The sequence below is a fragment of the Budorcas taxicolor genome, chromosome 5 (genome assembly GCF_023091745.1).
Source record: "Budorcas taxicolor isolate Tak-1 chromosome 5, Takin1.1, whole genome shotgun sequence".
In the NCBI taxonomy this organism is placed as follows: Eukaryota; Metazoa; Chordata; class Mammalia; order Artiodactyla; family Bovidae; genus Budorcas; species Budorcas taxicolor.
This window is the reverse complement of record NC_068914.1, coordinates 88513254-88539808: the sequence shown is the minus strand read 5'-3', so window position 1 is coordinate 88539808 and position 26555 is coordinate 88513254. Positions and strand designations below refer to the sequence as shown.

General features: G+C 38.4%; 1 protein-coding gene across 1 annotated transcript; it reads left to right on the top strand.

Moving 5' to 3' along the window:
- The first annotated feature begins 10898 nt into the window (after positions 1 to 10898).
- On the top strand, positions 10899 to 26555 carry CCT2 (chaperonin containing TCP1 subunit 2). The gene is made up of 16 exons (XM_052639792.1): positions 10899 to 10977; positions 11692 to 11766; positions 11871 to 11936; positions 12662 to 12773; positions 13581 to 13657; positions 13784 to 13896; positions 14714 to 14916; positions 16488 to 16588; positions 16814 to 16941; positions 17281 to 17384; positions 19909 to 20028; positions 20398 to 20526; positions 20714 to 20817; positions 21116 to 21215; positions 22055 to 22196; positions 26244 to 26555. Exons 1-16 carry the CDS (start codon positions 10975 to 10977, stop codon positions 26272 to 26274), a joined length of 1608 nt encoding a protein of 535 aa, XP_052495752.1. The 5' UTR covers positions 10899 to 10974; the 3' UTR covers positions 26275 to 26555.

The window sequence follows — 26555 nt, the reverse complement described above, 5'->3', positions numbered from 1 at the left end:
CTCTGTTCTGTTGATAGATCATGTGATCCCACTTTCTGGCTTTGGAAATATAATCATTGATCATTTGTTTTCTCCCTAATGGAATCCTCTTTTATCTGTATGGATCATAGCAGCTTTTATCCCAGACCAGGGTTGGAAACTGATATGGGTATTACATGTGTTTTTCTCTCAGTGTATTTTATTTCCCAGGTTTATCTTCCTTTAAAAATGAAAATACGGTGCCTTCCCTCCCTCCAGGAAGATTGGCAAATAGTTCCTTTTATTTACTGCTGCTGTGGAGTGATGAGACATGCACTTTACTTTTGAAGACTCAGCAAAAAGCTTTTCACTTCTCAGTATATCCAGAATAGATCACATTTGGGACTAAAGAAAATTTGCCAAGCAATCTTTGTTTTTATAGATATTAATGTTGACCCCACAGTTCAATAAGTCAAGCTAGTGTTTATCACACCCCCTCCCAAAATACCTGTGGCACAACATATAAAAATGTACCTCAATAATGTTCTATTAAAAATGGGACAGGGGCCTTATGTTTTCATAATTTCCCAATAATGTGCCACCATATTTTTGCCTCAAGGTAAAGGTTTTAGCAGGCTAAAAAATACATCCCATTTCCCCTTGTGCTGTTCCTAATCCATAATGTCCAAGTGTTTGTGCAATGTGTAGTGTGTGTGTGTATAGATATATATGTATATTCACATATGCATATATATATGTATATCTCCTTGAAACAGACATACCATCAGAGACAACATTCAGAAGTAACTAATGTATTGGCATCTTTTTCTTATCTCTGATATGTGAGGTATATGGTACTAAATTACCTTTTCCCTGATGTTTGCCAAATTTGAATAAAGGCATTGGTACGAAATCACAGAATGTATAGAAAATGTTTTTGGCTTGAAAAACTAACAAATATTTTATGACATACCATAATATACTCTGCCCAAACCAGCACCCTGTCTTTGCTTTTCTTTACATCCCTGTTCCCCATCCCTACTTCCTCGTGTTTTTGGTATAAAAATTCTTTTGTAGCATCATTACAATTGCAATTCTATGACAATTGGATAATAATAGCATGGAAACGGACTGGTATTAATAGTACAGTAGTCACCAGTGTGCCACATTTGCATTAGTAAATGCAAAATATACATTTTATAAAGGACAAATTTTGTGTTATGTTTTTATTTTCATTACATTGTATAGTATTGTAAGATTATTGTATCTCCTAATTTGCATTATAAATGTTTTTTTCCTACGTAAAGGCATAAATATAGCAACTTTGTATAAAGGTAGCTTATTAGATTTTTGATTTTGTATTTTATAAAAAAAATTGTCTAACAGTGGGACTACCATTGCCAAATTGTACATGAAATATGAATTTTACCCCTTATGGTTACTTTCATTTCTAAACATTCCATATTTCTCTAATAAGACATAAGTGATACTGTACTATGCATAAATGGTATTTTAATGCTGTTTCATATCAGCATTTTAAATTTTGGTTTGCATTTTTAATATTGGCAAAATTTACCACTGTTGATTAAACCTTGTTGTATATGTAACAACATCTTTTGCCCTCCCCACCCTTGTTCTCTATTTCTCCCTGTCAGTGCCAACTTCATACATTTTGTAGCATGGCAATAAAATATAACTTTTACACTGAGGCCAAGTGTGGCTTTTTGGAGGATATGGAGATGGGAGGACTGCCCTCTAGTTATGCTTTGCATATGACTTTCTGCCACATAAACCATGTTTCCAGGCATGAGGAAATTATCTCGTATATGATGTGAACATGCTTTTAAAGACAAGTGTGAATGTTGCTTTTAAGCTTAATTTTTGTCCTTAACTAATTTTTTACCTTTGGGAAAGTCAGAGTTCTGGAAGTACAATCAAACCTTTATTAACTGGAGTACTTAAAGAATGAGCTAATAACTGAATTTAGTTCAACAAGGGCTAAGCAACACATTTTTTAAATCCTTATTTATTGTAGAGTATTAGTATACTATCCTAAAAATTATATGTGAAATATGGTTTCACCTTAGATGATTTAGGATCTTGCAATGCCTTACTGTTGTCATTCTGGCATAAATTCCCATGACGAGGTACTCAAGTTGATACTGGACGCTGAGCTTGACTATACAACTAACATTAAGCATTCATGAAAAACTGCTTTGTTTAATAAAATCTGATCAGAGTTCTTATGGTTACTTTCCCCTATTGCCGAAAGTAGACTGCAATAAAACCCCAATAAAAGTTTGGTTGGATACCTGTTTAAAGTTTCACTGTATTTATACTTCACACGTTTCTTGAGACTTTATGATAAGAGGTTTTATTTCTTAGTCTCATATCACCACCAACATACAGTGGGTCAAGGATTATGTTTCAAAGTGAAATGAAATTTTGAGTATTTGCCAGACTCTCAAGAACTTTTATCTTCTTGGTCATTCAAACTAGTAGTTCTTAGGCCGAGATTCCAAACCTGTTGTCACCTAGTGGCACTGCAAAGCCTATTTGGGTACAACTCAAGATGTAGATCATTTAAATAGTAAAGGGAATAGGCAGGTCCACAAATGATCGGGTGCTTACTATGTACCAGACACTATGGAGCACACAGATCGGTTTAAGATGTGACAGAGAACACATCTTACTTAGGTATCTTGGGTATTCTCAGAGATTAAAAACTTTTTTGGATTATTTCTGTATTTTCCCTTTGAGTTCCTCTGAAGATAATAACTGTTCACATGTTCTTGTTTAATGAATAAGCACAAACTAGGCCCTCTCTTAGTAATGAAGATAGTTAATTCTTGTTCTCAAAAGAATCTATAGTTTAGAACAGCCCTTCTAACTGGGGGCAGTGCCCTTCCTCTCCCCAGAGAAATAAACCCTAAGATATAAATTATATATAAAGGACTATAATCTCTGATACCTCTACAATAATACTAGCTATATACCTTAGAAGAATTGAAAAAAAAATTATTCCAATTCTTAACTTGTGATAAAGGCATGTACAAAGGAAAGGCATCTAACTCAGCCTGAGAATGAAGGTTTTTAAGAAAATTTTGAAGAAGGTAATCCCTGAGGTGTTTGATGAGAGTTTTTACAGATTAGGGCAGGGTGGAGAGGATATCTTGTGTGTGTTTTAGTCACTCAGTTGTGTCCGACTCTGCGACCCCATGGACTGCACAGCCCACCAGGCTCTTCTGTTCATGGGATTCTCCAGGCAAGGATACTGAAGTGGGTTGTCATTTCCTTCTCCAAGGATATCTTAGGGAGAAGAAATACCCAGTGCAAAGCCACGGAAGTATAGAAAGATCACAGTGTTCAGTGATGGCAAAGATTCCATTTGCTTGGAGCATAGAGTGCAAAGGCAGGTTTGTGGGCATAGAGAAGGGAGAAATTAGAGACATCCCATAGATTTAGAATGCAAGAGTTTTTGTTTTATTCTAAGTCAGGTGAGAGAATTTGAAGGATTTTAAACACTGGAGAAACAACATTTTATAAAAAGGACTCTGACATCAACATGGAGGATACAGTAGAGGACATGACATTTTAATAATGGAGGGAGACTAAAATGGAGGTAAAACTGGATAAATGCTTTTTCAAAGGTATTTTTAAAGGAGTTTTGAGGTTATCTGCTGCTCTGCAACAAGCCACCTTAAAACTGAGTGGCTTAAAGCAACAAATCATGTTATTCTCACATTGCTATAGATCAGAGTAGGCAGGCATATGGAACTCACCCCAAATTACAAAACTAATATATGGAAGGGTTGAAACCCAAACCTATGCATCCTGGTTCCTGAAACTTGAGTGTTCAGCCCCTGGAGGTACAAGGGTGACACCAAATAACAGTAAAGGAGGAAAAGTAAAAACACACGTGCAATGGAGAAAGGACAAATTGCTGGGAGTCCCCATGTTAGGGGGCTGCTTCTGGCTGTCTCTGGCCTCCACTCCACAGGTGGCAAAGCCTGCCTCCTAGTCCCCATCCAAAAGCCCCTGACTAAATTTCTCCTCCCCAGCACCCCCTGCAGAGACCAGCAGGGAAGGAGCCCCGGGTTCTCCATCACCCATAGTCTGAGGCTTGCCTGCCAGAGGGCATAACAATCTGTATTTCCACATACGTGATTTTGCCCATAATAAAAACAGCTGTTTTCAATATTGTGCAGGTATCTTACCTTCTTGTATTGTAATTCTTCTCATTCCAGTGTGTGATTTGAAATATTCTGGTTGAGGTGCATTTCCTGAAAGAAAAGCAAACTTTTCCACAAAGAACACAAAACTCTTGGTCGATTTAAAATAATTTGTCCAATCTGAACATCCCTTTTCATGATGGACCTTGGAAAGAGTGTAAACTGGGGTCAGCAGCCTTTTTTCTGTAAAACAGTAGATAGTAAATGTTTTGGGCTTTATGGGCTACACATTTGTCACGACTGCTCTTTCCATTGTATAACTGTTTGTGTTCAGTATAAAAATGAATTTGCTTGTTGTGTTACAACCAAGCTTTATGGACATCAAAATATAAATTTCATATAATTTTAATGCATCACAACAGTTTTTATGTTTCTAATCATTTAAAAAGGTAAAAACCACTCAACTCTCTGGTCATATAAAATCAGGTGGCAGGTTGGATCTGGCTCCCAATGGTTTCTCAATCCCTGGGGTAAACTAACCCTCTTAGCATGCATCTCAAAGGTACAAAAGATTAAAAATTGAAAGCAGCTATCAATGTTAACAATTACCAAAATACAAGAACTTGATAAGAGATCAGCCAAAGGGAGAAAAAGGTATCAGATGCAAAGCTAAACATTATTTTTAAGCACAAAAATTGTGTTTTAAATGTCCTAGGGGGTCAGCTTAGAGAGAGTATAAAATTATTCTTAATAAATGGGAATATTTGGGATTTATTTTGCTCTCTACCAAGCCATTATGTAAAAGGATATTAATCATCTCTACAGCTGTGTGTTGTGTGGAGGGGGGAATGAGTGAAAGGCAAAACCTCCTGAAAGTGAGCAAGCAGGACAAAATAAATGTCTCCATCAGAGCTCACAAGACCTCGTCCCGGACCATCCAAATAAAAACAGCATTTGGACTTCCATGGTGATCCAGTGGTTAATCTGCCTGCCAATGCTGGGGACATGAGTTCGATTCCTAGTCCAGGAACATTTCACATGCTGGGGAGCAACTACTACTGAGCCAATGAGTTCTATAGTCCATGCTCTGCAACAAGAGGAGCCATGGCAATGAGAAGCCTGCACATGCAACTCCTAGCACACAACAATGAAGACCCAGTGTGGCCCAAACTAATTAATTAAAAAAACAGCATTTTATAATTTAATGAAATGAGGTCATCTTACTCAATAATGTTTAAAATAGCAATAAAATATTATTTAGAAAGATGATGATAAATTTTTTAAAAAGCTTTAAAGGTTGAAAGTGGTTGCTTCTGGGGAGAGGAATCAATGCTGATGGTGAATTACGTTTTCCATTATTAGTTACAGAGCCTAAGCTTGCTCTGCTTGCAGGCCAGTGAATCTGGTAATGAGGCTGTTGGGGCAAGGAATAATGACTTTTAATTGGAAAGCTAGCAAACCAAGAAGGAGACAGACGTGTGTCTCAAAAAACCATCTTCCCTGAGTCCAAATTCAGGCTTTTTTGATACAGAGGAAGGGGAGGGGATGGTGTGTGCCGCAATGCCAGTGGCAGAGCAAGACCACCACTACCAGTTGCTCTAACAGCCCAGCACCTGCCCTGCCCCATTACAATTCCCTACTGCCAGTGTCCATTCCATAATCTTGTAGGGCAAAGGGGGCAGTGATCTTTCTTGCTGCTTCCTACCAAATGGGGGAGATGGGGTGATTGTGAAATGGAATTGATGAGTTTCAGGTTGGGAATATTTCTTAAAATTTTTAGTAAGCGATACAGTTGTTTTTCTGAAACTACAATTATTAGAATCTGATGAGATTCCTTCTACAATGAAATTTTAATCTCAGTACTTACCCTTTTTGAAGAGCAACTTTAAGTGTTCACAAACCCACTGCTCTCAAGGTCTCTTAGGAGTTGGGTCATTTTCTAATGACAGTGGGGCTGCTTTAACCTGAGTGTGATGAGTTCACAGCTTTACTGCAGCTAACTTGACAGATGAGCGCCTGGTAGGTAAGATCACTTGTGGTCCTGTCCACTTCACCATCAGCTGGTATTCAGGCCCCTGTACTCTCCAGGTTTTAAGGAGGACTCGGTCTCCAGCCTGGAAAGGATGTAAGGCTATCGCAGCTGGATAGGCAGACCTGCTGGAAGCAAACTCATAAACAGTAGTAGTACAGTGCCCAGAGTTTTAACATAATTGGCAACTGCTAGATATTGCAAAGCATTTACAGATTCTCATGCCTGGGCAGACACCTGAAATGGCCTACTATACAATATTTCAAAGGGGCTTAATTTAAGCCTGCTTCTGGGAGCCGTTCTGAAAAAGCCCGTCCTGAAAAAGTATCCACAGATACTAGCAGGTATTTCCTACAGTTTGAGGCATTTGAGTTGAGTTTGCCAGATCTCAGTGGGGCAGGTTCCTCTGTGTTGGGTTCCCATCTGGGGAGGTCTGACAGCAGTCTTTGGGTTATTTTTAGCACAAATCATGCAATTTTGAGTGATTACTGGATGGTCCTTTGTAGGTTATGCCTCATTATGTATTTTTGATTTTTGAATCCATTGTAAGGAGGCATCTCTCCCATAATGCTTATTATTATGAATGCGCTGCAGCACAGTATCTAAGAGGGCCTCAGGAGTTAAAATAACTCCTTGAGCAAGACATTTCCAGCCAGATGAGGTATGATCAAGAGTGAACCCCTGCTCTTTGGCCCTCTCCTTGTCCTTTTGTGAATACATTGGTTGGTATTTTGACAAATCAATCTGTGGGAGAAGTGATGCTATCATGGCAATGGATGGAGGGATATTCCCCAGAGTTTGAATGAACACCCTGAGACTTCTGCTTTGTCTCTCATGGACATACAATTTGAAAGGTTTCTTTAACTCTGGTAGTCCCAAACCCAGGGCTGAGACATGCTTTGTTTTCATTGTTTCAAAGGCTTTTCAGCACCGTGTAATCCAAGTAGGGGCTCAAAATCCTGTCCCTTTAAAGCCTCATAGAAGGGTTTTACTGCGAGTCCATAGTTAGGTATCCAAATCTGACAGACTCCTGCCATTCCCAGAAATCTTCTCAGCTGTCTGAGTCTTGCCCAGCAATTGCCTGTTTTCTATCAGGCAAAAGACTTCACTGTCCTTGGGAAAGGACAAAACCTAGGTATGTGAATTGTTGCTTACATACTTGGGCCTTTTTCTGGGAAAACATATCCACAATTCCAGATAATTCAGGGTTCTTACAGTATTTTGTAGACAACTTATTATATGTAGGGCTTGCTATGAGCAAATCATCCACATATTGGTGTAAGAGTCCTTCATCCAACATGAAGTTTCTAAGGTCCCTAGCTAGCATTTTTCCAAACAAGGCAGAAGAAATCTTAAATCCGTAAGGCAGGACTGTCCAACAATACTGTTGGACTACCTGTGTTTTGGGGTCCTGCCCTGAGTTCTAGGTCAAAAGCAAACAGCTGCTGTGATTCTCCTGCAATAGGATTGCAAAACAAAAAAGCATCTTACAAGTCCAAAACAGAACCAGCTGTATTCTCCTGGAATTGTTGTAAGCAGGGTGTATAGGTTAGGTACTACAGGGTGCAAATCTTGGACTATTTCATTAACAGCCCTCAAGTCTTGGACAAAGCAATACTTTACTCAATTTGGCTTTTCGACCAGGAGGATAGGTATGTTATCCAGGAACCTGGAAGGTTTAATCAGTCCTGTTTTCAAAAACTTCTTGAGAACTGGCTGAATTCCCTTTTGGGCCACTTGTCTCAGAGGGTATTGTTTTAGATTAGGTATCCCAGAGCCCCTTTTTACCAGGACTTGTACTGGCCGTGGACTTGAATTGGCCATGTGTGTTTTGGTCTTCCCTGGGGTGCCGTCAGCCCACAACTTCTTTTATTGTTTTCCTGCTTATTAGCCTGGTGCAATCCTCCCCAGTGTCCTTCCTCCTTACAGTAAGTGCACTGTTTCTTCCCTGACGGTGGCTCACCTCTCTTTGGGTTACTGGCCTTCCAGGGATCCAGTGCTGCTGTCAAAAAAGTAGCGTTCCATCCTGCATTCTCTTGCTTCTGCTGTTGTGCCCTGTTGTTGAACACTTTAAAAGCAACATCTACCAATTAAGAAGGGTTCATTCCGAATGTACCATCTAACTTCAGTAGTTTTCTTCTTATATCTGGGGCACTTTGCCCAACAAATGTCATATCTACCACTCTCTTATTGCTGGGGCCCTCAGGTTCTGCCTCAGTGAGTGTCTATAAGCTTGATAAATTCTTTCTAAAAAACATGGATGGATCCTCACTGGAGTTTTGGTGTATCTCCTGAATTTTGTTTAAGCTCCTTTGCCTAGGTATTCCCTTTCAAAGACCCGCTAAGGTACACTTCCTACAATGCTCCAGGTGTGGTGGCATATCTCCATTATTAGGATCCTAGTCAGGCTCAGCAATAGGAGCTGCCAGATTTGCTTCTGCAGTTACATCCAGGAATCTGCTAGATGATGCTGGTGTGCTTCCTCCCTAGTGTCAATGATCATCCATCCTCCTCTCATCCCCAGAAAGCATCTTATTCAGGAATGTAAATATATGCCCAAGAGGGATGGTGAGTGGCAAAGACAGAAGGGAAAAGTTCAGTCACATGGTGGAGGGGCAGTCTTTTGGTAAGTAGGGTTATGGTTTTTCCAATTAAACAAATCTGAAGTTGAGACTGGATTGTGCATCCATAGAAACCCAGCTGGTTGGTCATTTGCATTAAGGCCTCCTACAGGATGTCAGCACAAGGGAAACGGCCCTGATCCAAAAGTGACTCCCTGTAAGGTCTTAGACCAAACCATGGTCAGCCCTGTGTCCCAGGGCTTAAGGTAGAAACTTCTAATTGATCCCCACAAGCAGGGGAAACAGGAGCAGGTGAATATGCTGGTGACATGGGCTGTGTTGGTATAGCCTGCTTGGCCAGTGGGAGAGATGGGTTGGCTGGAGGGGGTTTTAAGTTTTGAAATAACATATTCTCACTCTCATTTTCTCTCTTATAGAATAGGTTTTCACTTGGTTTTCCTTTTAGACTGCTGTACAATAAAGCAGCAGCCATCTGACACCTTGTCCTCCTGATTCAAAAGCATAAGTGCTTCTACATATGGAATCTCTTCATTTTTACCTGGTCTTTCACAAAAGAATTCTAATTGCAAGATCTTATAATAATTAAGTGAGCCATTCAAGGGCAATAGCTCACCTGATCCTAACATATAATGGGACCACACACTACTACAATAGAATATCATCTCTTTCTTAGTTACAGACCCACAGCTATATTTCATACATTTATTTAAGATATGCCCCAAATGGATTTCCTGAGGGACAGAGTATTTCCCATGTTTATAAGTTCAAGAACAACAAAGCAAAAAAGCACAAGCAAATTTCAATACCAAAAGTACAAACGGATTCCATCATGAATGAATGCAAACAAACTGGTTCACAAATCTATGAGTCCAACAACAATCCCCCTCTGCAACAGGGCACCTCAATCACATGCAAAACAAAACAGCTTTTCCCTTAAGGGAAAAGCCCAAATTGAAAGTAGGGAATGTTCCCAGTTTTATACAGGAGAGCAACTTACAACTTACTATATGGAGCTTGTTGTGTGCTCAGTTGCTCAGTAGCTCAGTCGTGTCCGACTCTTTGCGACCCCATGGATTGTAGCCTGCCAGGCTCCTCTGTCCATGGGATTTTCCAGGCAAGAATACTGGAGTGGGATGCCATTTCCTTTTCCAGGATAGCTTCTCGACCCAGGGATCGAACCCGTGACTCTTAGATCTACGGTCATTAGCAGGTGGGTTCTTTACCACTAGTGCCACCTGAGAAGCCCTTTCCCAAATGTGGATTCTTTCCTCCAACTGCCAAGCGCAGGGGCAGCTGGCAATACTTCAGGGAATTTTGAAGGCAAAATCCTCAGGAAGAGTGGTTCAGGAAGCTGCTAGGGCCTAACCTAAAATTCCCAAACTGGAGCCAGCTGGCCACAACAAACAAGGTTCCTGGCTGGCATTGCCAAAATTTACCAGCCCAGGTTTACTCTGCTGCTGCTGCTGCTGAGTCGATTCAGTCGTGTCCGACTCTCTGCGACCCCATAGACGGCAGCCCACCAGGCTCCCCCGTCCCTGGGATTCTCCAGGCAAGAACGCTGGAGTGGCTGTTTGCTCCACAACAGGCCAATAAATCAGGAGATGAGTTGTTCAGGCAAAGAATAATGACTTTGATTGGGAAGCTAGCAGACCAAGAAGATGACAGACTAGTATCTCAAAAGACCATCTTCCCTCAGTCCTAGTTTAGGCTCCATTTATACAGAGGATAAGGGGAGAGAAAGAGACCTATGGTAACAGCCACATGCCTGTCCGGCCCCTATTACATTAGTATATATCGCTTTAAATTCTGTATATGCAGTACCTTAAAGCAACATTTTTTTAAAGGTTAAATTTAGGAGAAAACCTGCGAGAAAACTCCGTTGCTATGGCAACCCCCACAGCGCAACTTCTTTTCCATGTTTTCGGGTTCTACTCTCAAACCTCTGGGCCGCAGGCAAGATGTCCAGCCCTCCCCTTTCTGTTTCCCAGTAGGTGCCAACGCAGAAAGCAAGGCCCCAGTCAAGGCCCCGCCTCTCCAGTGTGACGGGCAGTCTTTCCGACCCTCAAAATGCTGCCCCCTCCCATCTCCGTGAGGGCGGTGCCGGGACTTGAAGCGCGCCTGTGGAGGCTCCGCCCCTTGCGGCAGAGCGTGTGGCGTCACTTCCGGCCTCTCTTCCCTCCGGTCACGGGCGCGAGCTGTGAGGGGATAGCGTGTGTGCGAACTCCTCGGAACCATGGTGAGTCTCGCCCCATAGGCCCTGCCCGAGACCCCCTGACCCCCGCCGCCCTCTGCTGTCCTCCGCCGTCCGCTGCCCCATCTGTATCCCAGCGTGGCTGTGCCTGTACCCCGGGTCCGCCGCACATGGCGCAGGCCGCGGCGTGTGCTCTGCCCCGGGCCAGCGAGTGAGACCCTCCCTGTGAGCCAGGAGGAAGGGTGGGCCTGAAGGCTGGCATTTGTTCTGACTCGGTCTCTGGATAGGCCCAGAACCTCGAAACCTAGGACTAACCCTAAGCTGAGAAATTTCTAGTGCACCGGGCGGGTCGGCGAGCCGGGCCCCTCCCTCCCTCTCAGGGCGGAGCCTGGAGCGGCTGAGGGCGGTGATGGAAGCGAGGCTGCCGCGTTCTCTCCCCCTCCTGGCGGCAGCCTTATTTTTAGTTTAAAATCATTTTTGCGGTCTTTGGTCCTCCCATGCTTAGAGTCCGTATCTTCGGTGTGGAATTTTTTTCGCGGAGCGCTTAAGATATCCAAAACAGGAATGTCACCTAAGTCGCTCCTTTCACTTTAAATAAATGAATGCCTAATCATGGAGTGCTTCATTTGTTTAAAAAGGAACATTCTTCTTTAAATTCATGTTCTCTTAGGTATCTACTCCTAAGTCTAGTGAAACTCATCTACGTATGTATGTTAAAGAATACTGATATTCAGACTGGTTCTTGGTTTTCAATTTTAGGCGTCCCTTTCCCTTGCACCTGTTAATATCTTCAAGGCTGGAGCTGATGAAGAGAGAGCAGAGACAGCTCGCCTGGTAAGCCTTTTCCTCGTTCTCACAAAGATAGAAGAGTGGTTTTTTGTTTGTTTTACGATTTTAAGACTGAAGTTTATTTTGGTCATCTCTGATTTTTATTCCAGTCTTCTTTTATTGGTGCCATTGCTATTGGAGACTTGGTAAAGAGCACGTTGGGACCCAAGGGCATGGTAAGAAAAACAGGGAATTTTAGTATTTTACTGTCGTTTTAGAGCCCTTGGGAATACAAAAACTTGTGGGTGCTTTTTCATATTTAAAACTTAACTGTTAATTATAAAAATTCAGACATAGGTACATTCTCCTTACTGAAAATCAAGACCGTATCCCTAGGACTAAGGTCTCCTGATCACTATCCCTAATGCCACTCCCTTCCCCAGTGATAACCACTGATAACCTTTGGATATAAATCTAATGGCTGTCTTTATTTTTATGTGGATGTACAGGTATCATGAATTATAAGATACCAGTTTATATATTCTCCTCATGACGTTTTGTCTCATCAAAGATAGGATTGGTGTGTACTTCTGTAGCTTCCGCTTTTTTAGGTTTTTTTCAGTATAACTAGATATACTCCCTCTGTTCTGTCAAATACTCTTCTGCATCTTGCTTATTTTATCATTTGTATTTATTATTGTATTATGAGGTACACTTAGTTTTTCTCCTACAGTATTCAAACAGCCTTGTTAATGTCTATCTCTTCTAGTGACTCTAGGACTAGAGAAGGGTAGGACATCAAGGTTTGCTTCGGGAGTGGATATATACAGTGAAACAATTTGGAGTCTGCCATATAACCCTTCAGAGTATTTGCACAGTAGCAATCCGAGATTACTGATTAATCCATGCATCATTCCAGATGTACTTCTGTCTTAACCTGAAGCAAATATGTTCCTTTTAGGACAAAATTCTGTTAAGCAGTGGACGAGATGCATCTCTTATGGTAACCAATGATGGTGCAACTATTTTAAAAAACATTGGTGTGGACAACCCAGCTGCTAAAGTTTTAGTTGGTGAGTCTTAGGATGACATTTATTAACATTTGGAAACACTTTTTAAACAGACTGTGTTGACTGTCTGTCCTTTTGATTAATTGATGTCTACTTTTTATTGATAATTATCATTATTAAAATACAAACTCCTAGATGTGGTACATACACATGATGGACTACTACTCAACCATAAAAAGAATGAAATAATGCCTTTTGCAGCAACATGGATGAACCTAGAGCTTATCAAACTAAGTGAAGTAGGTTAGAGAAGGACAAATACCATATGATATCACTTATTTGTGGAATATGACAGAAATGAACATATCTATGAAATAAGAACAGACTCAGATACACAGACAAACTTGTGGTTACCAGAAGGGAAGGGAGAGGTGAGAGAAGGAAGGATTGGGAGTTTGGGATTAGCAGATGCAAATTATATTGTATATAGAATGGATAAACAACAAGGCCCTAATATTTGGCCCAGGGAACTATATTCAGTATCCTCTGATAAGCTGTAACTGAAAATAATATGAAAAAAGAATACATGTACAACTGAATCACTTTGTTGTATAATAAAAACATTTTAAGTTAACTACAGTAAAATTTTTTAAATAGAATCTTGGAATGTGATGTACTTATTGATCGTGAAACTACTGTATTTCAGACTGAAGAGTTCCAAAGAATTTGTTAGGTGAGGACACCTAGATAAGTAAGATTTAGACTGGTAGTGAGTATGTTTGGAGAATTAGATAAGGTACCAACAAGTATTAATAATTTAAAAAGCAGAATCACATATAAGTGAGTTATTAACTAGCTTTTTCCCGCTAGATATGTCAAGGGTTCAAGATGATGAAGTTGGTGATGGCACTACATCTGTTACTGTTCTCGCAGCAGAATTGCTAAGGGTAAGAATATCTGAGTAACTTCAACTTCATCTCACTGGATATTTTTTCCTACTCTGGTGTTGAGTGTCATAAATCAGATTCTTTCTTATTATAAATTTGCTATTGATGTGTGTTTCCTCTATTTAGGAAGCAGAATCCTTAATTGCAAAAAAGATACATCCACAGACCATTATTGCGGGTTGGAGAGAAGCCACAAAGGCAGCAAGACAGGCTCTATTGAATTCTGCAGTCGACCATGGGTTGGTATACCACGTATTAAACATTTAATATTCTTTTCAAAATATACTTAGTTCAGGAAGTCTAGAGAGCAGTGGAAAGCACACATGGACATGATTCTGTTACCTCATCCTGCTTCAACAGCAACCAGAAAAGCCCCACATTACCCACCGGTGGTAGTCACTAAAGTTAAAACTTGGGGTTCTGGCTTGTTGCATATATAATCACAATAAAGTAGTATCATTATATAGAAGATTTTTTAGCCGCTTTAACCTAGTTGAATAGCAAGCACAATTTTTAGGTGTTGGTGTACTTTATTAATTTTAGTAGAGGTATATGCATTTGATTATGTGACTACTGTAATTTACTTATCTGTAATTGGAGATTTTGAGTTTTGACAATTTTTTATTTTATAATTTTGTGACAAAGTCATTACTTAAAAATGTAGTATAGTTTTTGGGTCCTTTGTTTACCTTACAAGTAGTTCTCTAGAAAAAAATCATTAATTACAGATCCACTGGCTGTATAACTGTCTCTTTCCCCATGTTCTTGAAATTTTTGTTTGCTTGTGTCTCTGCTTTGGTAGTTTGCCAGCTTGGTGGGGAAAATAGTATCTGTTTGTATTTCTTGATTACTGATAAGGTTTAATTTTTTTCTGTGACTAAAGAACCCTGACTGGGAAAAAAAAAAAAACCCTGATGCTTGAGGTAACAGTATCTATTGGCAAACACTATTTGGATAAATTTTGGAAAAGTAAAACAAGGTTGATAACGCTGGAGAAGCATTTTAAGACCTGACATGAGTTTTTTTGCTTGGTTTTTTTGTTTGTTTGTATTTTAGTTCCGATGAAGTTAAGTTCCGTCAAGATTTAATGAACATTGCAGGAACAACACTATCCTCAAAACTTCTTACTCATCATAAAGACCACTTTACTAAGTTAGCTGTGGAAGCTGTTCTCAGACTAAAAGGCTCTGGTAACCTGGAGGCAATTCATGTCATCAAAAAGCTAGGAGGAAGTCTGGCAGATTCCTATTTAGATGAAGGTATGTATATATTCTATATGGGAAAAGACGTGTTGAAAGCTAAATACTGAGTGAATCCTCATTTATTTAGTCAGGACTAGTGATATTTTACAAAGTGAGAAAACTTGACTTTAAGGGAACAAATCATGTTGCAGTGATTTTTGTCATCTTAATCCACTTGCTATATTGACAGTGTACTTGACCTACTCATACTATCCCAGCATTTCTTTGATAACCTTTAGGTTTTAGTTTATACTATGAAGTAAGTTACAGTTTCTAATAAAGAGACTTAGTTTTCTTCTACTTAAAGTCAGCTATTGTCAAATGGTGTGTTTCTTAGGATTGCAAGTGTTCTTTAGGAAGGGTCTAGGTAGGTCATGTTAATTGGTTGACAGATGTTGAAGATATAGTTTCTGGTGTTCTTGAGGAGTGATAAATGTCTTAGTATTTTTATGCTATGTCCTTAATAATAAATAGTATGTTTTGTTCTTACAGTATGTTCCCAGTGCATTTACTTCACAAAGGGACCTGTAGAAAGTGTAGGCATTCTATAGAGAAGGGGGAAAAAAGGAATAAATTATGCTTTATAGTTTCTGCTTTACTAGTCAGTAATTTGGAGTCTGGGTTTTGTTGCAAAAATTCATGTTGTCTCTCTTTCACATGTGTAACAATTCTGAAAATACTCTAGGTTGAATTTATAGGCAAGGGCTGTATAGCATTTCTAATAGAATTTGGTGGTAGAGAAAGAATTAAGGCAAAAATAGTGACCATTGAGTGTCTGCTCTGTGCCAGGCATTCTAATAGAAATTGTACTCAAAATTTCATTTCTTTATCATGATGTTGAGCCATTGAGTGAGAATTAAGCTCAGCTGAATAGAGCAGAAAACCCAAGGTGTGATAAATGAATTAAAAGATAAAAGATGTATCTAAAGGAAGCCTGGAGAGATACACAGTACTCAATTTGTATGATTGTTTCAGGCCCCTTGCCTAGTAATGACATCTCTGCTACTATGATATACCTGTTTATAGATGAGTAGTTAGGGTTGGGAGTTTGGTCCAAGCTTGTATACATAGCCCATAAGCAGCATGAGCACAAAGGGGACAGGTTTGTCTGACTGCTTTCCATGGTGTTTCATGTTATCACAGCCTTTTTAAAAAGTTCAGTAGTCTCTATCTGAATCTTAAGAACTTGTTTTGTTTTAGTTTTAAGCTAATGAAAGTGGATTAATAACTTTGCATTGCAACTCACGCACCTGCAAATGTAGTATGTATCTGAGATAAAAGATTCAAAAATAACATTTTTTTAATTAGCTCATTTTTATTGAAGTATACAAGTTGTTGTACAAAAAAATGGTCTCTTTAGTTTTCATATTTCTACTGTGCCTCATGTTTTCTTTTTTTGCATGTTATTTTTTAAATGATCTGCTAAATTAATTTTTATGGTCACTGATGTGGAATGCAATTTAGGTTCTAGGAGCTTGATGAATTGGACTAGAAATGCATTCTTTGAAAGAGTAATTTGATAAAGCATATTACTTTAAAAGATTCATTAATACAGCCTTGAAGTATTTAATAAAATTCTGTTTTAACAGGCTTTCTGTTGGATAAAAAAATTGGTGTAAATCAACCAAAACGAATTGAAAATGCTAAAATCCTTATTGCAAATACTGGTATGGATACAGACAAAATTAAGGTACATTAATTACATTTCCTGGATTTCTGATTGTTAGCTGCTGTAAACTTGGGTTGGGAATCAGTTGCACTTGATATATATATATTATATATATATATGAGTATTTATATTGTATGCGTGTGTTCACAGTGCACACGGTTTTGTTGTGTTTACATTAAAAAGTTTTAAGTATGCTATGAAACTTAAGGAAAGTGATGCTATTTTTTATGCTTTCCTTTGTTTTAGATATTTGGTTCCCGGGTGAGAGTTGATTCTACAGCAAAGGTTGCTGAAATAGAACACGCAGAAAAGGAAAAAATGAAGGAGAAAGTTGAACGTATTCTTAAGCATGGGATAAATTGCTTTATTAACAGGTCTGTTTGTATTTATGCTAACAATATAATGGTCCAAGAAAGGGCCTTATTTTTCTGGAACGATTTAGGAAAATTCTTACAGAATTTAGTTGTTTGTTATTTAGGAAGTGGTTTTTTTTCCCCAAAATATAAATAAGATTATACAGCAAGGCAGTTGCTTTGCTAAATCATTTAATATACTTTATGAAACCTTTTCCTTATCAATGATAGCAGTTTTCTGATTTGCATTTCTTTGCTTGCTGGCGAGGTTAAAATGTTTTCATGTTTTTCTTAGTCTAATGTATTTTATCCTGTGAAGTAACAATTTTGAACAATGTTTTTTCATATTTTTATTTACAGGCAACTAATTTATAATTATCCTGAACAACTCTTTGGTGCTGCTGGTGTTATGGCTATTGAGCATGCAGATTTTGCAGGCGTGGAACGCCTCGCTCTTGTTACAGGTAGGAAAAAAAGACATTAGCTTCTAACAAATAATCACTCTTGGATTTATTGAGAATTAGTGTATGTAACTCATTTCTAAAAGTACAAAGAAAGTACTTTGTACCTGAAAAAGGTACCTTAAAGTGCCCTTAAGGTGCCTAGAATCTAAACAGCTATTCGGAATCTTTGATATCTTTAGTTACATTAATTTTTAACATATCAAATGCCAGCTTCACTGTAGGTTTAGATTTATTTTTGCTGTGTTGTTTTAAAGGTACTATATCTTTTTCTCACAAACGCACAGGACCACTGTTCTAAACATAGTCTAAATAAACTGAAGCTTAAAAAAAGGAGTCTTGAGTTTTACTTAGTTTAGTCATTTAATTCTAATGCTAAGTGAGTAGTATTCACTTTGTGCCTGGTGTGGTACTCTCTGTTCACTCTATGTGCCTGGTGAATAGTACTGTATTGAACATTTAACTATATGCCAGACAGTGGGTCAAATGCTTAAACATTATTTTTGTTAATTTTTTAAAATTTATGTTGAATAAGTGAAACAGTCCAGGAGTGTATGATGAAAAGTTAGTTTACTCCAGTATCGTTCAATACAGGTATGGGTTTTACAGTCACAGTGTAGACTAAAAAGTGCATTTACAGATATGTTTACGTCAAAATGACATACAGTGCAGGTATTCACTTTTTTAGTAGTGGTAACTGCTAAGTAGCCCTTGAAAACTAAGTATAACAACGTTTATCCTGTTTCAAGAGCTTGACAATGACTAGATTGGAAAGTTGGTTTGTGATCTGGCAGTGAGAATTCCAAGAATGGGGTTTTAGATGTAAAGCCACTAGGAACACCATATTCAGTTTGGAACTGCTATTTGTATTAGACGAAATTATACTAAGTAGATGGTAGGATTGGACTTAACTTCAAAATAACATCTTTAGCCATTTTCAGTAATTTGAGAAGCATAGTCTTCTGACCTAAAAAGAGACGTTTTACTTGGAGGTGGGTTTACCTGCTTTAGAAGTTATTGCATATTTAATACTTAGGGTGATAAATCGTATGATGCTCATATTAATTACTTAATGCAACAAAATTAAAGATATAAGAAATATGAATGATAGCACATTCATGGTATAAGTTGTTATCACAAGGACTTGATAAACGTGAAATTGCCACATACATTCAGAAGATTTACTGCTTCAACACCAGCTGTATGGCTGTGAGGTAGACTCCATGGTGGCTTCCATCCTTAGTAAACTCATCTGTTGTCAAGATGTGTGAAATTGGGTCTTGCAGATGGTCTTTAAATATTTTGTAAGCAGGTGTACATGAGTGAGTGAGTGTAGGATCAGTGACAATTCTCATAAGCCAAATTGGTCTCATTTGGGGCATATGCTATCCCAAACATCTATTGTGTCTCACGTCTAGAACCTAGAGCTGTCTCTGGAATTTGCCAACCAAAAATAAGAGCTTCAGCTATACAAGTGAGTATAAATTAGTAGAGTTGGGAAGACCAGAGTCCTTTTTATAAAGTTAATTGTACAATAGAAATAAAGCATGAATTATTTAGCCGATTTATCAGTAAGGTGTAGGAAAAGGGGTTGGGTTGATGATTGGGGGTATCTATTAAGAGAAAGAGTAAAGAGCTAGAGAAAAGGATTCTGTTTGATTTATTTATTTTATTGGCTGCCTCACCAGCAAGTGAAATCTTAGTTTCCAGACCATGAATCGAACCCGTGCCCCCTTAAGTGGAAGTGCAGAGTCTTCACTGCATCACCAGGAAAGTCTGAGAAAAGGATTTTAAAATGGAAACCTAACTTTAGCTTAATTAAGAACCAGGAAAGGAAATGTTTATAGCATGGAAGGTGGAGGGAAGATAGGAATAAAAGGAAGAACTAAGGAAGAAAATGAATTTGCTCTTTTGCCTTCTCATTAAGTTTGCTCTGGAAATCTTCAGTATACATTTCCCCCTTCTCTAGGCCTTACATTACAGGAGCTTTCTGACACCTCAGTTATTGTAATAATTCACAGTTATCAAGTGCTCACTATTTGAAGCAGTTCTTAATGTCAGTGACCTGTTGATATAATATTAGCCAAATATTTTCATGTTTGGTGATACTAGATCATAGAATACTAGTGTTCTAGACTGAATTCAGAAGAAAGTCTGAATTTGTTGATAAATTCAGCCTTAAAGGTAAATGTCAAAATCTCAGTTAAGGTGGAATTATATAACGTGCATAGAGGCCTGAAGCCTGTATTGTTTGTATTTGAATTTCAGTTTCATATTTGTTTGAACTATGTAACCATAGATGAAAACGAAACATTTCCTTGCCTCAGTCTTACCATTTCTAAATGGAGTGATAAATGAAGCCTGTCTTCTTAGGGTTTTTGTGAAGATTAAATACTTTAGTTTGTATAAAGTGCTTCAGAGTGCTTGGCATATAATAAGCAGTCAATATGTTTTCTGTTCATTTTTGCTTGTAAGAAAGTGGAAATTTCAAACCTATTGTGCATTTAATTAATATTTTTGTTCATAGGTGGTGAAATTGCCTCTACCTTTGACCATCCAGAACTAGTGAAGCTTGGAAGTTGCAAACTTATTGAGGAAGTCATGATTGGAGAAGACAAACTCATTCACTTTTCCGGGGTAGCCCTTGGTGGGTGTTCATGTAGATTCTGGTTTGGTTCTTAAACGTTTTGTAGGCTCTGTTGAAGTGAAAGAAACAGTTACTATAGTTACTAGAATATATGTCTTAATTCTTAAAAAAACATGTGTATGCTAATTTCAGTCTGTTGAGGGCAGCCTGTTAACCTTGTTTTTGTGAGCAATGCATATTCAATGTAATTGTTTTAGATAATTTAGAACTGCTAGGAATGTGGATTGTTAGCAAAGAGAATGTGCAGCAATAAAAGACATACCAGCTTTCCAAACTAGGAATATAACCTAAATAATAGAAGGCAAATTTTTATGTTTTACAACTTGAGTTCATTGTGACATGGAAACATTATTTTCTTTTTAATTTTAGGTGAGGCTTGCACCATTGTTCTGCGTGGTGCCACTCAACAAATTTTAGATGAAGCAGAAAGATCTTTGCATGATGCTCTTTGTGTTCTTGCCCAAACTGTGAAAGATTCTAGAACAGTTTATGGAGGAGGTAAGCATTTGAAAAATATTGAACATATTTTATTTATTGAAGTGTAGTAGTGGCTTTTGACTTCTAATGCTTCTTACTTCGTATTGCCTGTGCACTTTATTTTTAATAGATCTTAAAGGAAGTCTTACTTAGTGTCTTGGAGGCAGCTGAGTGTAATGATTTCTGTTCTTGGAATTGTAATCTGTAGGCTGTTCTGAGATGCTGATGGCTCATGCTGTGACACAGCTTGCCAGTAGAACACCAGGCAAAGAAGCTGTTGCAATGGAGTCTTATGCTAAAGCACTGAGAATGGTAAGTTAATGAAAAAGGGAGCCCTGAATTTAAATTTTGTCGATATTGATGGTTTTTAAGTGAATACATTCTTTTATCTTGGACAGAAAATGTTTCCTTTCTTGGCTTTAAGAAAAGAATGGTTCACACTGCTTAAGTTTGATTTTGGAGTTCATAAACCTCTTTATGAGCAGTACTTAAGAGGAAACAGATTTTGCATTATTTCTAAATGTACAGTTTCAGAAAACTTGTCTTCTAGTTGGTAAATGAACTTTCTGTTGGTAGAGTAGATAGTTACCATGTCCTCTTCACTTTGTAGTTGCCAACTATCATAGCTGACAATGCGGGCTATGACAGTGCAGACCTGGTGGCACAGCTCCGAGCTGCCCATAGTGAAGGCAAAACAACTGCTGGACTGGGTAAGAAGTTAATTAGAATCTTGTGGGAGTTCTTAAGAGTAGCTCTTTACCAAGTTCTTTTTTTAATGTGAATTTTCATAACAACCATGTAAAAGATTCCTGTGACCCTTGCCTTCATAACCATTATGTTGTTTAGTTGCTATGTTGTGTCTGACTCTTTTTGACTCTATGGACTGCAACTCATCAGGCTCCTCTGTCAATGGGATTTCCTAGGCAAGAAGACTGGAGTGGGTTGCCATTCTCTTCTCCGAGGATCTTCCAACCCAGTGGTCAAACCCGTGTCTCCTGCATTGGCAGGCAGATTCTTTACTATTGAGCCACCAGGGGGAAAAGTGGCTTAAAAAAGACTTCAGATTGAAAATTTTCCCAATAAAATGTTCTAGGACATGAAAGGAATATTTTTAAGGGTAGATAATCCTGTCACTTTACAAAAGAGAGTTAAAGAATAATGATCTTACAGAAGATGAAGGGGGAGTCTAATAAGAGAAGTAGGTGACTTAAATTCTCCTTCAGTTCTTCAGACTCCATGGTGTAGTCAGTGATGAACAAATTTTCTTCAGTTTTATAGGTAAAGATAGGTGATGTGTTGCATATAAATTTTCTATTATTTGACATAGTTACCCTTCATTAATACAGATGATCAGTAGTTGATCTTCTAATTTTCTAAAAGGTTTTCCTTGAGTGATAGTCTGATGAGAATACTCTAATTAAATTGAATAGTTGGCTTTGTAATTTTATTTTTTTACAAGTCAGGTTTAATTTTATTAATATGTTCTGTTATTAGATATGTTTTGATACTTCAGTTAAGACTAGTTATTTATTTAGTGAATGTTTCTCAGATATGAAGGAAGGTACCATTGGAGATATGTCGATACTGGGTATAACAGAAAGTTTCCAAGTGAAGCGACAAGTTCTTTTAAGTGCAGCTGAAGCAGCAGAGGTGATTCTGCGTGTGGACAACATCATCAAGGCAGCACCAAGGTATTGTAACACTTTAAAAAACATCTCTTAGGAAAAATTAACATGGAAACAACAGCTATATTTTTGTTAATTGTAGTTGATGGGAAGTGGAGCCATTTTGTCTAGATAGCAGTATTTTGCAAGTTACTTAAAATATGTGATCACATCTCTTAGATTTAAGCCAGAAAAGCTTAGTGGGGAGAAGGGTATGGGTAACACAGGGTAGCCCTCAAGATTGAAAGGGCACAAAAGAGCACGGTTGGGAAAGTCTAAAACCAGAGAGCTTATGGGTAGGGAGGTAGTAGTAAGAAATGATGTCTGTTTACCAGGATGAGTTGGCTCTAGTCATTTTATGTCTAGGTACACTTTTCTATATATATATATTCTTCAGCACATAATGTGCAGAGTTCCTTACATGTTCCTATTCCAGTTCAGTCGCTCAGTTGTGTCTGACTCTTTGCAACCCCATGGACTGCAGCATGCCAGGCTTCCCTGTCCAGCACCAACTCCCAGATCTTGCTCAAACTCATGTCCGTCGAGTTGGTAATGCCGTCCAACCATCTTTTCCTCTGTCGTCCCCTTCTCCTGGCTTCAGTCTTTCCCAGCGTCAGGGTCTTTATCAGTGAGTCAGTTCTTCATGTCAGGTGGCCAAAGTATTGGAGTTTTCAGCTTCAGCATCAGTCCTTCCAATGAATATTCAGGATTGATTTCCTTTAGGATTGACTGGTTTAATCTTGCAGTACAAAGGACTCTCAAAAGTCTTCTCCAATACCACAGTTCAGAAGCATCAATTCTTCCGCACTTAGATTTCTTTAAAGTCCAACTCTCACATACATACATGACCATTGAAAAAACCATAGCTTTGACTAGACGGACCTTTGTCAGGCAAGTAATGTCTCTTTTTTTAAGATGCTGTCTAGGTTGGTCATAGCTTTTTTCCCAAGGAACAAGTGTCTTTTAATTTCATGGCTGCAGTCACCATCTGCAGTGATTTTGGAACCCAAGAAAATAAGTCTGTCACTATTTCCATTGTTTGCCCATCCTATTCCAGTACCATTTTTTTGGCCATTACTTGTGAGATTGTAGTTCCTTAGTCAGGGATTGAACCCAAGCTTCCTGCAGTGGAAATACAGAGTCTTAACTACTGGACTGCCAGGGAAATCCCTCCAGCAGCTTTTCTCAGATGAAACTCATTCACACAAAAATGATCTAGGTGGCCAGAAAAATCTTAGCATTTGAAGATTCAGTTAAAAATTTTAATTAATTAAACTAACTGCTTGTAGCTAATTAGTTAACAAAACCATTCGTTTTTCTTATTAGTGGGAAGTTCAGGGAGATGGGAGGGGATGGTGGCTTGGACTGGCAGATGGAGGTGAAAGTGGTAAGGGATTGATAATAAATCTATTTTAGGTGCTAGAGTCAGCAGGATTTGATGATAGGTTGGATATAAGGTCTGTGAGAAAAGGGAATTGATAATTCAAGGGTGGGCTTTTGAGGGGACAGTCTTAAGGATTTTTATTCAAAGCTCCTTAATAATTGCCACATTTCTCCAATACATTAAGCATATTTCCACTTCATGGTGAGTGGGGGGAAATTCTAAATTTAGTCAGAAATATCTCAATTGTGTTTTAACATGACAATATTAAACATTTTTAGTTCAGAAATAAAACATGGAAATTCCCAGCAACTAAAATAACAGTAACAAAACAATACTGGGCCACGTCATTCAAGGTTTTTTGTTGTGGAAAATAGATGTTTCTCTTAACTGAGGTGGAGGAAGGCTTTGGGAGGAAAGATGGGGGTTGTCAGCTTTGGACATTTGGGATAATAACCTTTGAGAAAGCAATTAGTTGGATCATTGAGCTTGTAATTAGGGAAGAAATTCAACTATCGTTAAAGTTTTAGGAGTTGTTAGCCTGTACGTGGTAGTATAGAAGGTCACACTAATTGAGTTCCCAAAAGAGTGAATGTAGCTAGAGAAGGGAAAGGTTGTTTTTTTTTTCCAAAGGACTGAGTGCTTGAAATTCCAGTAATAAGTTTGAATTAGAACAGCCATCAAGGGTCAGTAAGAAGGATTTTATTAAACTGGATAATGGATACATGAGGATTCATTGTACAGTCTCTACTTTTATATACTTTTAAAGTTTCCCATAATTCAAAAGTCTAAGGTTGGGTTGGGGGAGTGCCCCTGAGGTAGGAGGAATGTGTGTAGCAGCCAAGTAATGTATTTGGGGAGGAGGAGCAATCAGCTCCCAAGATGATGCGAATAGGTCAAGTAAGGACTGAAAATTGATCTTAAAAATTGGATTTAGCAACAGAGGTTGTTGGTGTTCTTAATGGCCCGTTTCGGTGGAATAGAGAGGGCAAAAGCTTGAAGTAAATTCGAGAGACTCTGGGGAAAGAGGACTTGGAGGAATTGTACGTAGTCTGCTTTTTCAGGGAATGTTACTGTGAATGAGAACAGAGAAGTGGGATAGTAGCTAGAGGAGGTGTGGTCATTTCTGTGAAAATTGAGTGTGTTCATTTGGGAGCAGTTTCATGGGAGAGGAAGTGAGGGGTGCAGAAGAGGGGCGCAGTCCGCCGGCAGCTGCTGTTGGACCTAGGCAGCAAGAGGACAGGAAGGAAGTAGGAATGTTACTAGGAAATTATGTCCCAAGTGGACGAAGTTCTTCGTGCCCCTGCAGTATTCCTTTCATTGAATTTCTCCTATGAATGACAGCTGTCCTCTTACTGTTAGAGGAAGGAAAGAGTAGAAAATAGTGATTTGAATGTGGACAGAAAAGCTAAAATGATACTCACATCTCCCACTGTGGTGAGTGGAAAGGACTGGGCTACAAAATCTAGATTCTCTCTACTTCTAGTATTGGGAGAATAGGGTAATGAGGAGCACTCATATTTTGAAACGGAAAGTTAACGAGGGAAGGAAAAATTGACAAAATTTTCTTGAAAGCAGTGCCAACAAAGATGGGTAAATACTGCTACATTTTTTGTTGTCTTCAAGTAGAATGATAGCAAAGGGAAACAGTTCCATAAGTAAAATTTTCTCATTTGGGGGCAAGGTCACATAGCTGCCTCAGAAGTTTTTGTAATAACTTGGCTCCCTCAACCACATTTGAAATACAAACCATAGTACCTTGTTTGAGCTGGTGTCACTGTTTTTGAAGTTTAAGTGTCTTAAAAATATTAGTCTGAGTAATTTGCAGTAAAGAAATATGAATTTTTTTTAAACTCAGTTGTGCTTCCCAAACATACTGGACTGTGGACTTCTCTTCATACTCATCGTTAATATCCAGGGAATGAATTTTTCTAGTCAGTGTTTTGTGACAGATGCTTGACAGCTTTTTCTTTATTGACATCCTTTGGTCATACTTCCATAAGCTGCTGAAGTTGGAAGGTTTATCTCTATATGATCCTAATATGGTTTAGTCTGGATCTGTTTTTATGCTTTTTCTGCTTCTCTTAACTGTTCTGCTTGCCTCATGAAGCAGTGTTTCCACAGTCATGAAGTAAAAAAATTTCACTAGTACACCTACCATGCCCCTTCCAGATTCACTGTATAGTTACCAGAGAATAAAAATTTGACATTAAAGATGTGAGGGGTACTGTTGACATACTTGAGTGAATTACCCAACTCCATCAGCAACTTTTTGTTTTCATTCATTTGGAATAGTGACCCAGAAGTTTTAATTTAGAAACCCCAACGACTTGCCATTTTACAACTTCTGACTGAGAGAACCATCTTTGACTCATTTTGTAAAATTAAATAGCATAAGCTAAAAACATGAACTAACCATTTTCTGGAGAGTATATTTTTGGTAAGTAGGTTGTTTGGATGAGAAGCTGAGAACTGCTGATTACCTACCTGCAACCCGCACATCGCAGATTTTTCCTGTTCTCTTAACAATACAATAGTTAAGGGATGTTAGTTGTGAGATAGAAACATCCTTTTTACACATTTTAAATTGGTTTTAATAAAAGTAGTACTCTAGCTGCGTTTGTATTTAATATAGGCCTTCGGTTACAGTCATGCTTTTCATTTTCACTATTGCCCTATTTTAATTCTTACAGGAAGCGTGTCCCTGATCACCACCCCTGTTAAGCATTCCTGTATGCTGTTGAGCTCTGGACCAGTTCATAGTAAAGTTGTGTTTGAAAGACTTTGACTTCCTGAAAGAACAATATAGAACTGAAGTTTATCTGTGGCTGTTAGGTCCTTAAATTTGGACATTTAACTGACCTTCTATTTTAACATGGGTCTAATTTATTTGCTGTTTCATTTTCTATAAAATTCAGTTGATTTAAGAGTTCATTCCTCATACTGTGCATCAAAATAAAAATTTGAACAATTACTTAGTTCTTAACTGACTTAGTGATTTGTAT

Coding starts and splice junctions, on each gene's coding strand:
- CCT2 (XM_052639792.1), top strand. Junction 16,589..16,813: donor TGGATACAGACAAAATTAAG/GTACATTAATTA, acceptor CCTTTGTTTTAG/ATATTTGGTTCCCGGGTGAG. Junction 21,216..22,054: donor CAAAACAACTGCTGGACTGG/GTAAGAAGTTAA, acceptor AATGTTTCTCAG/ATATGAAGGAAGGTACCATT.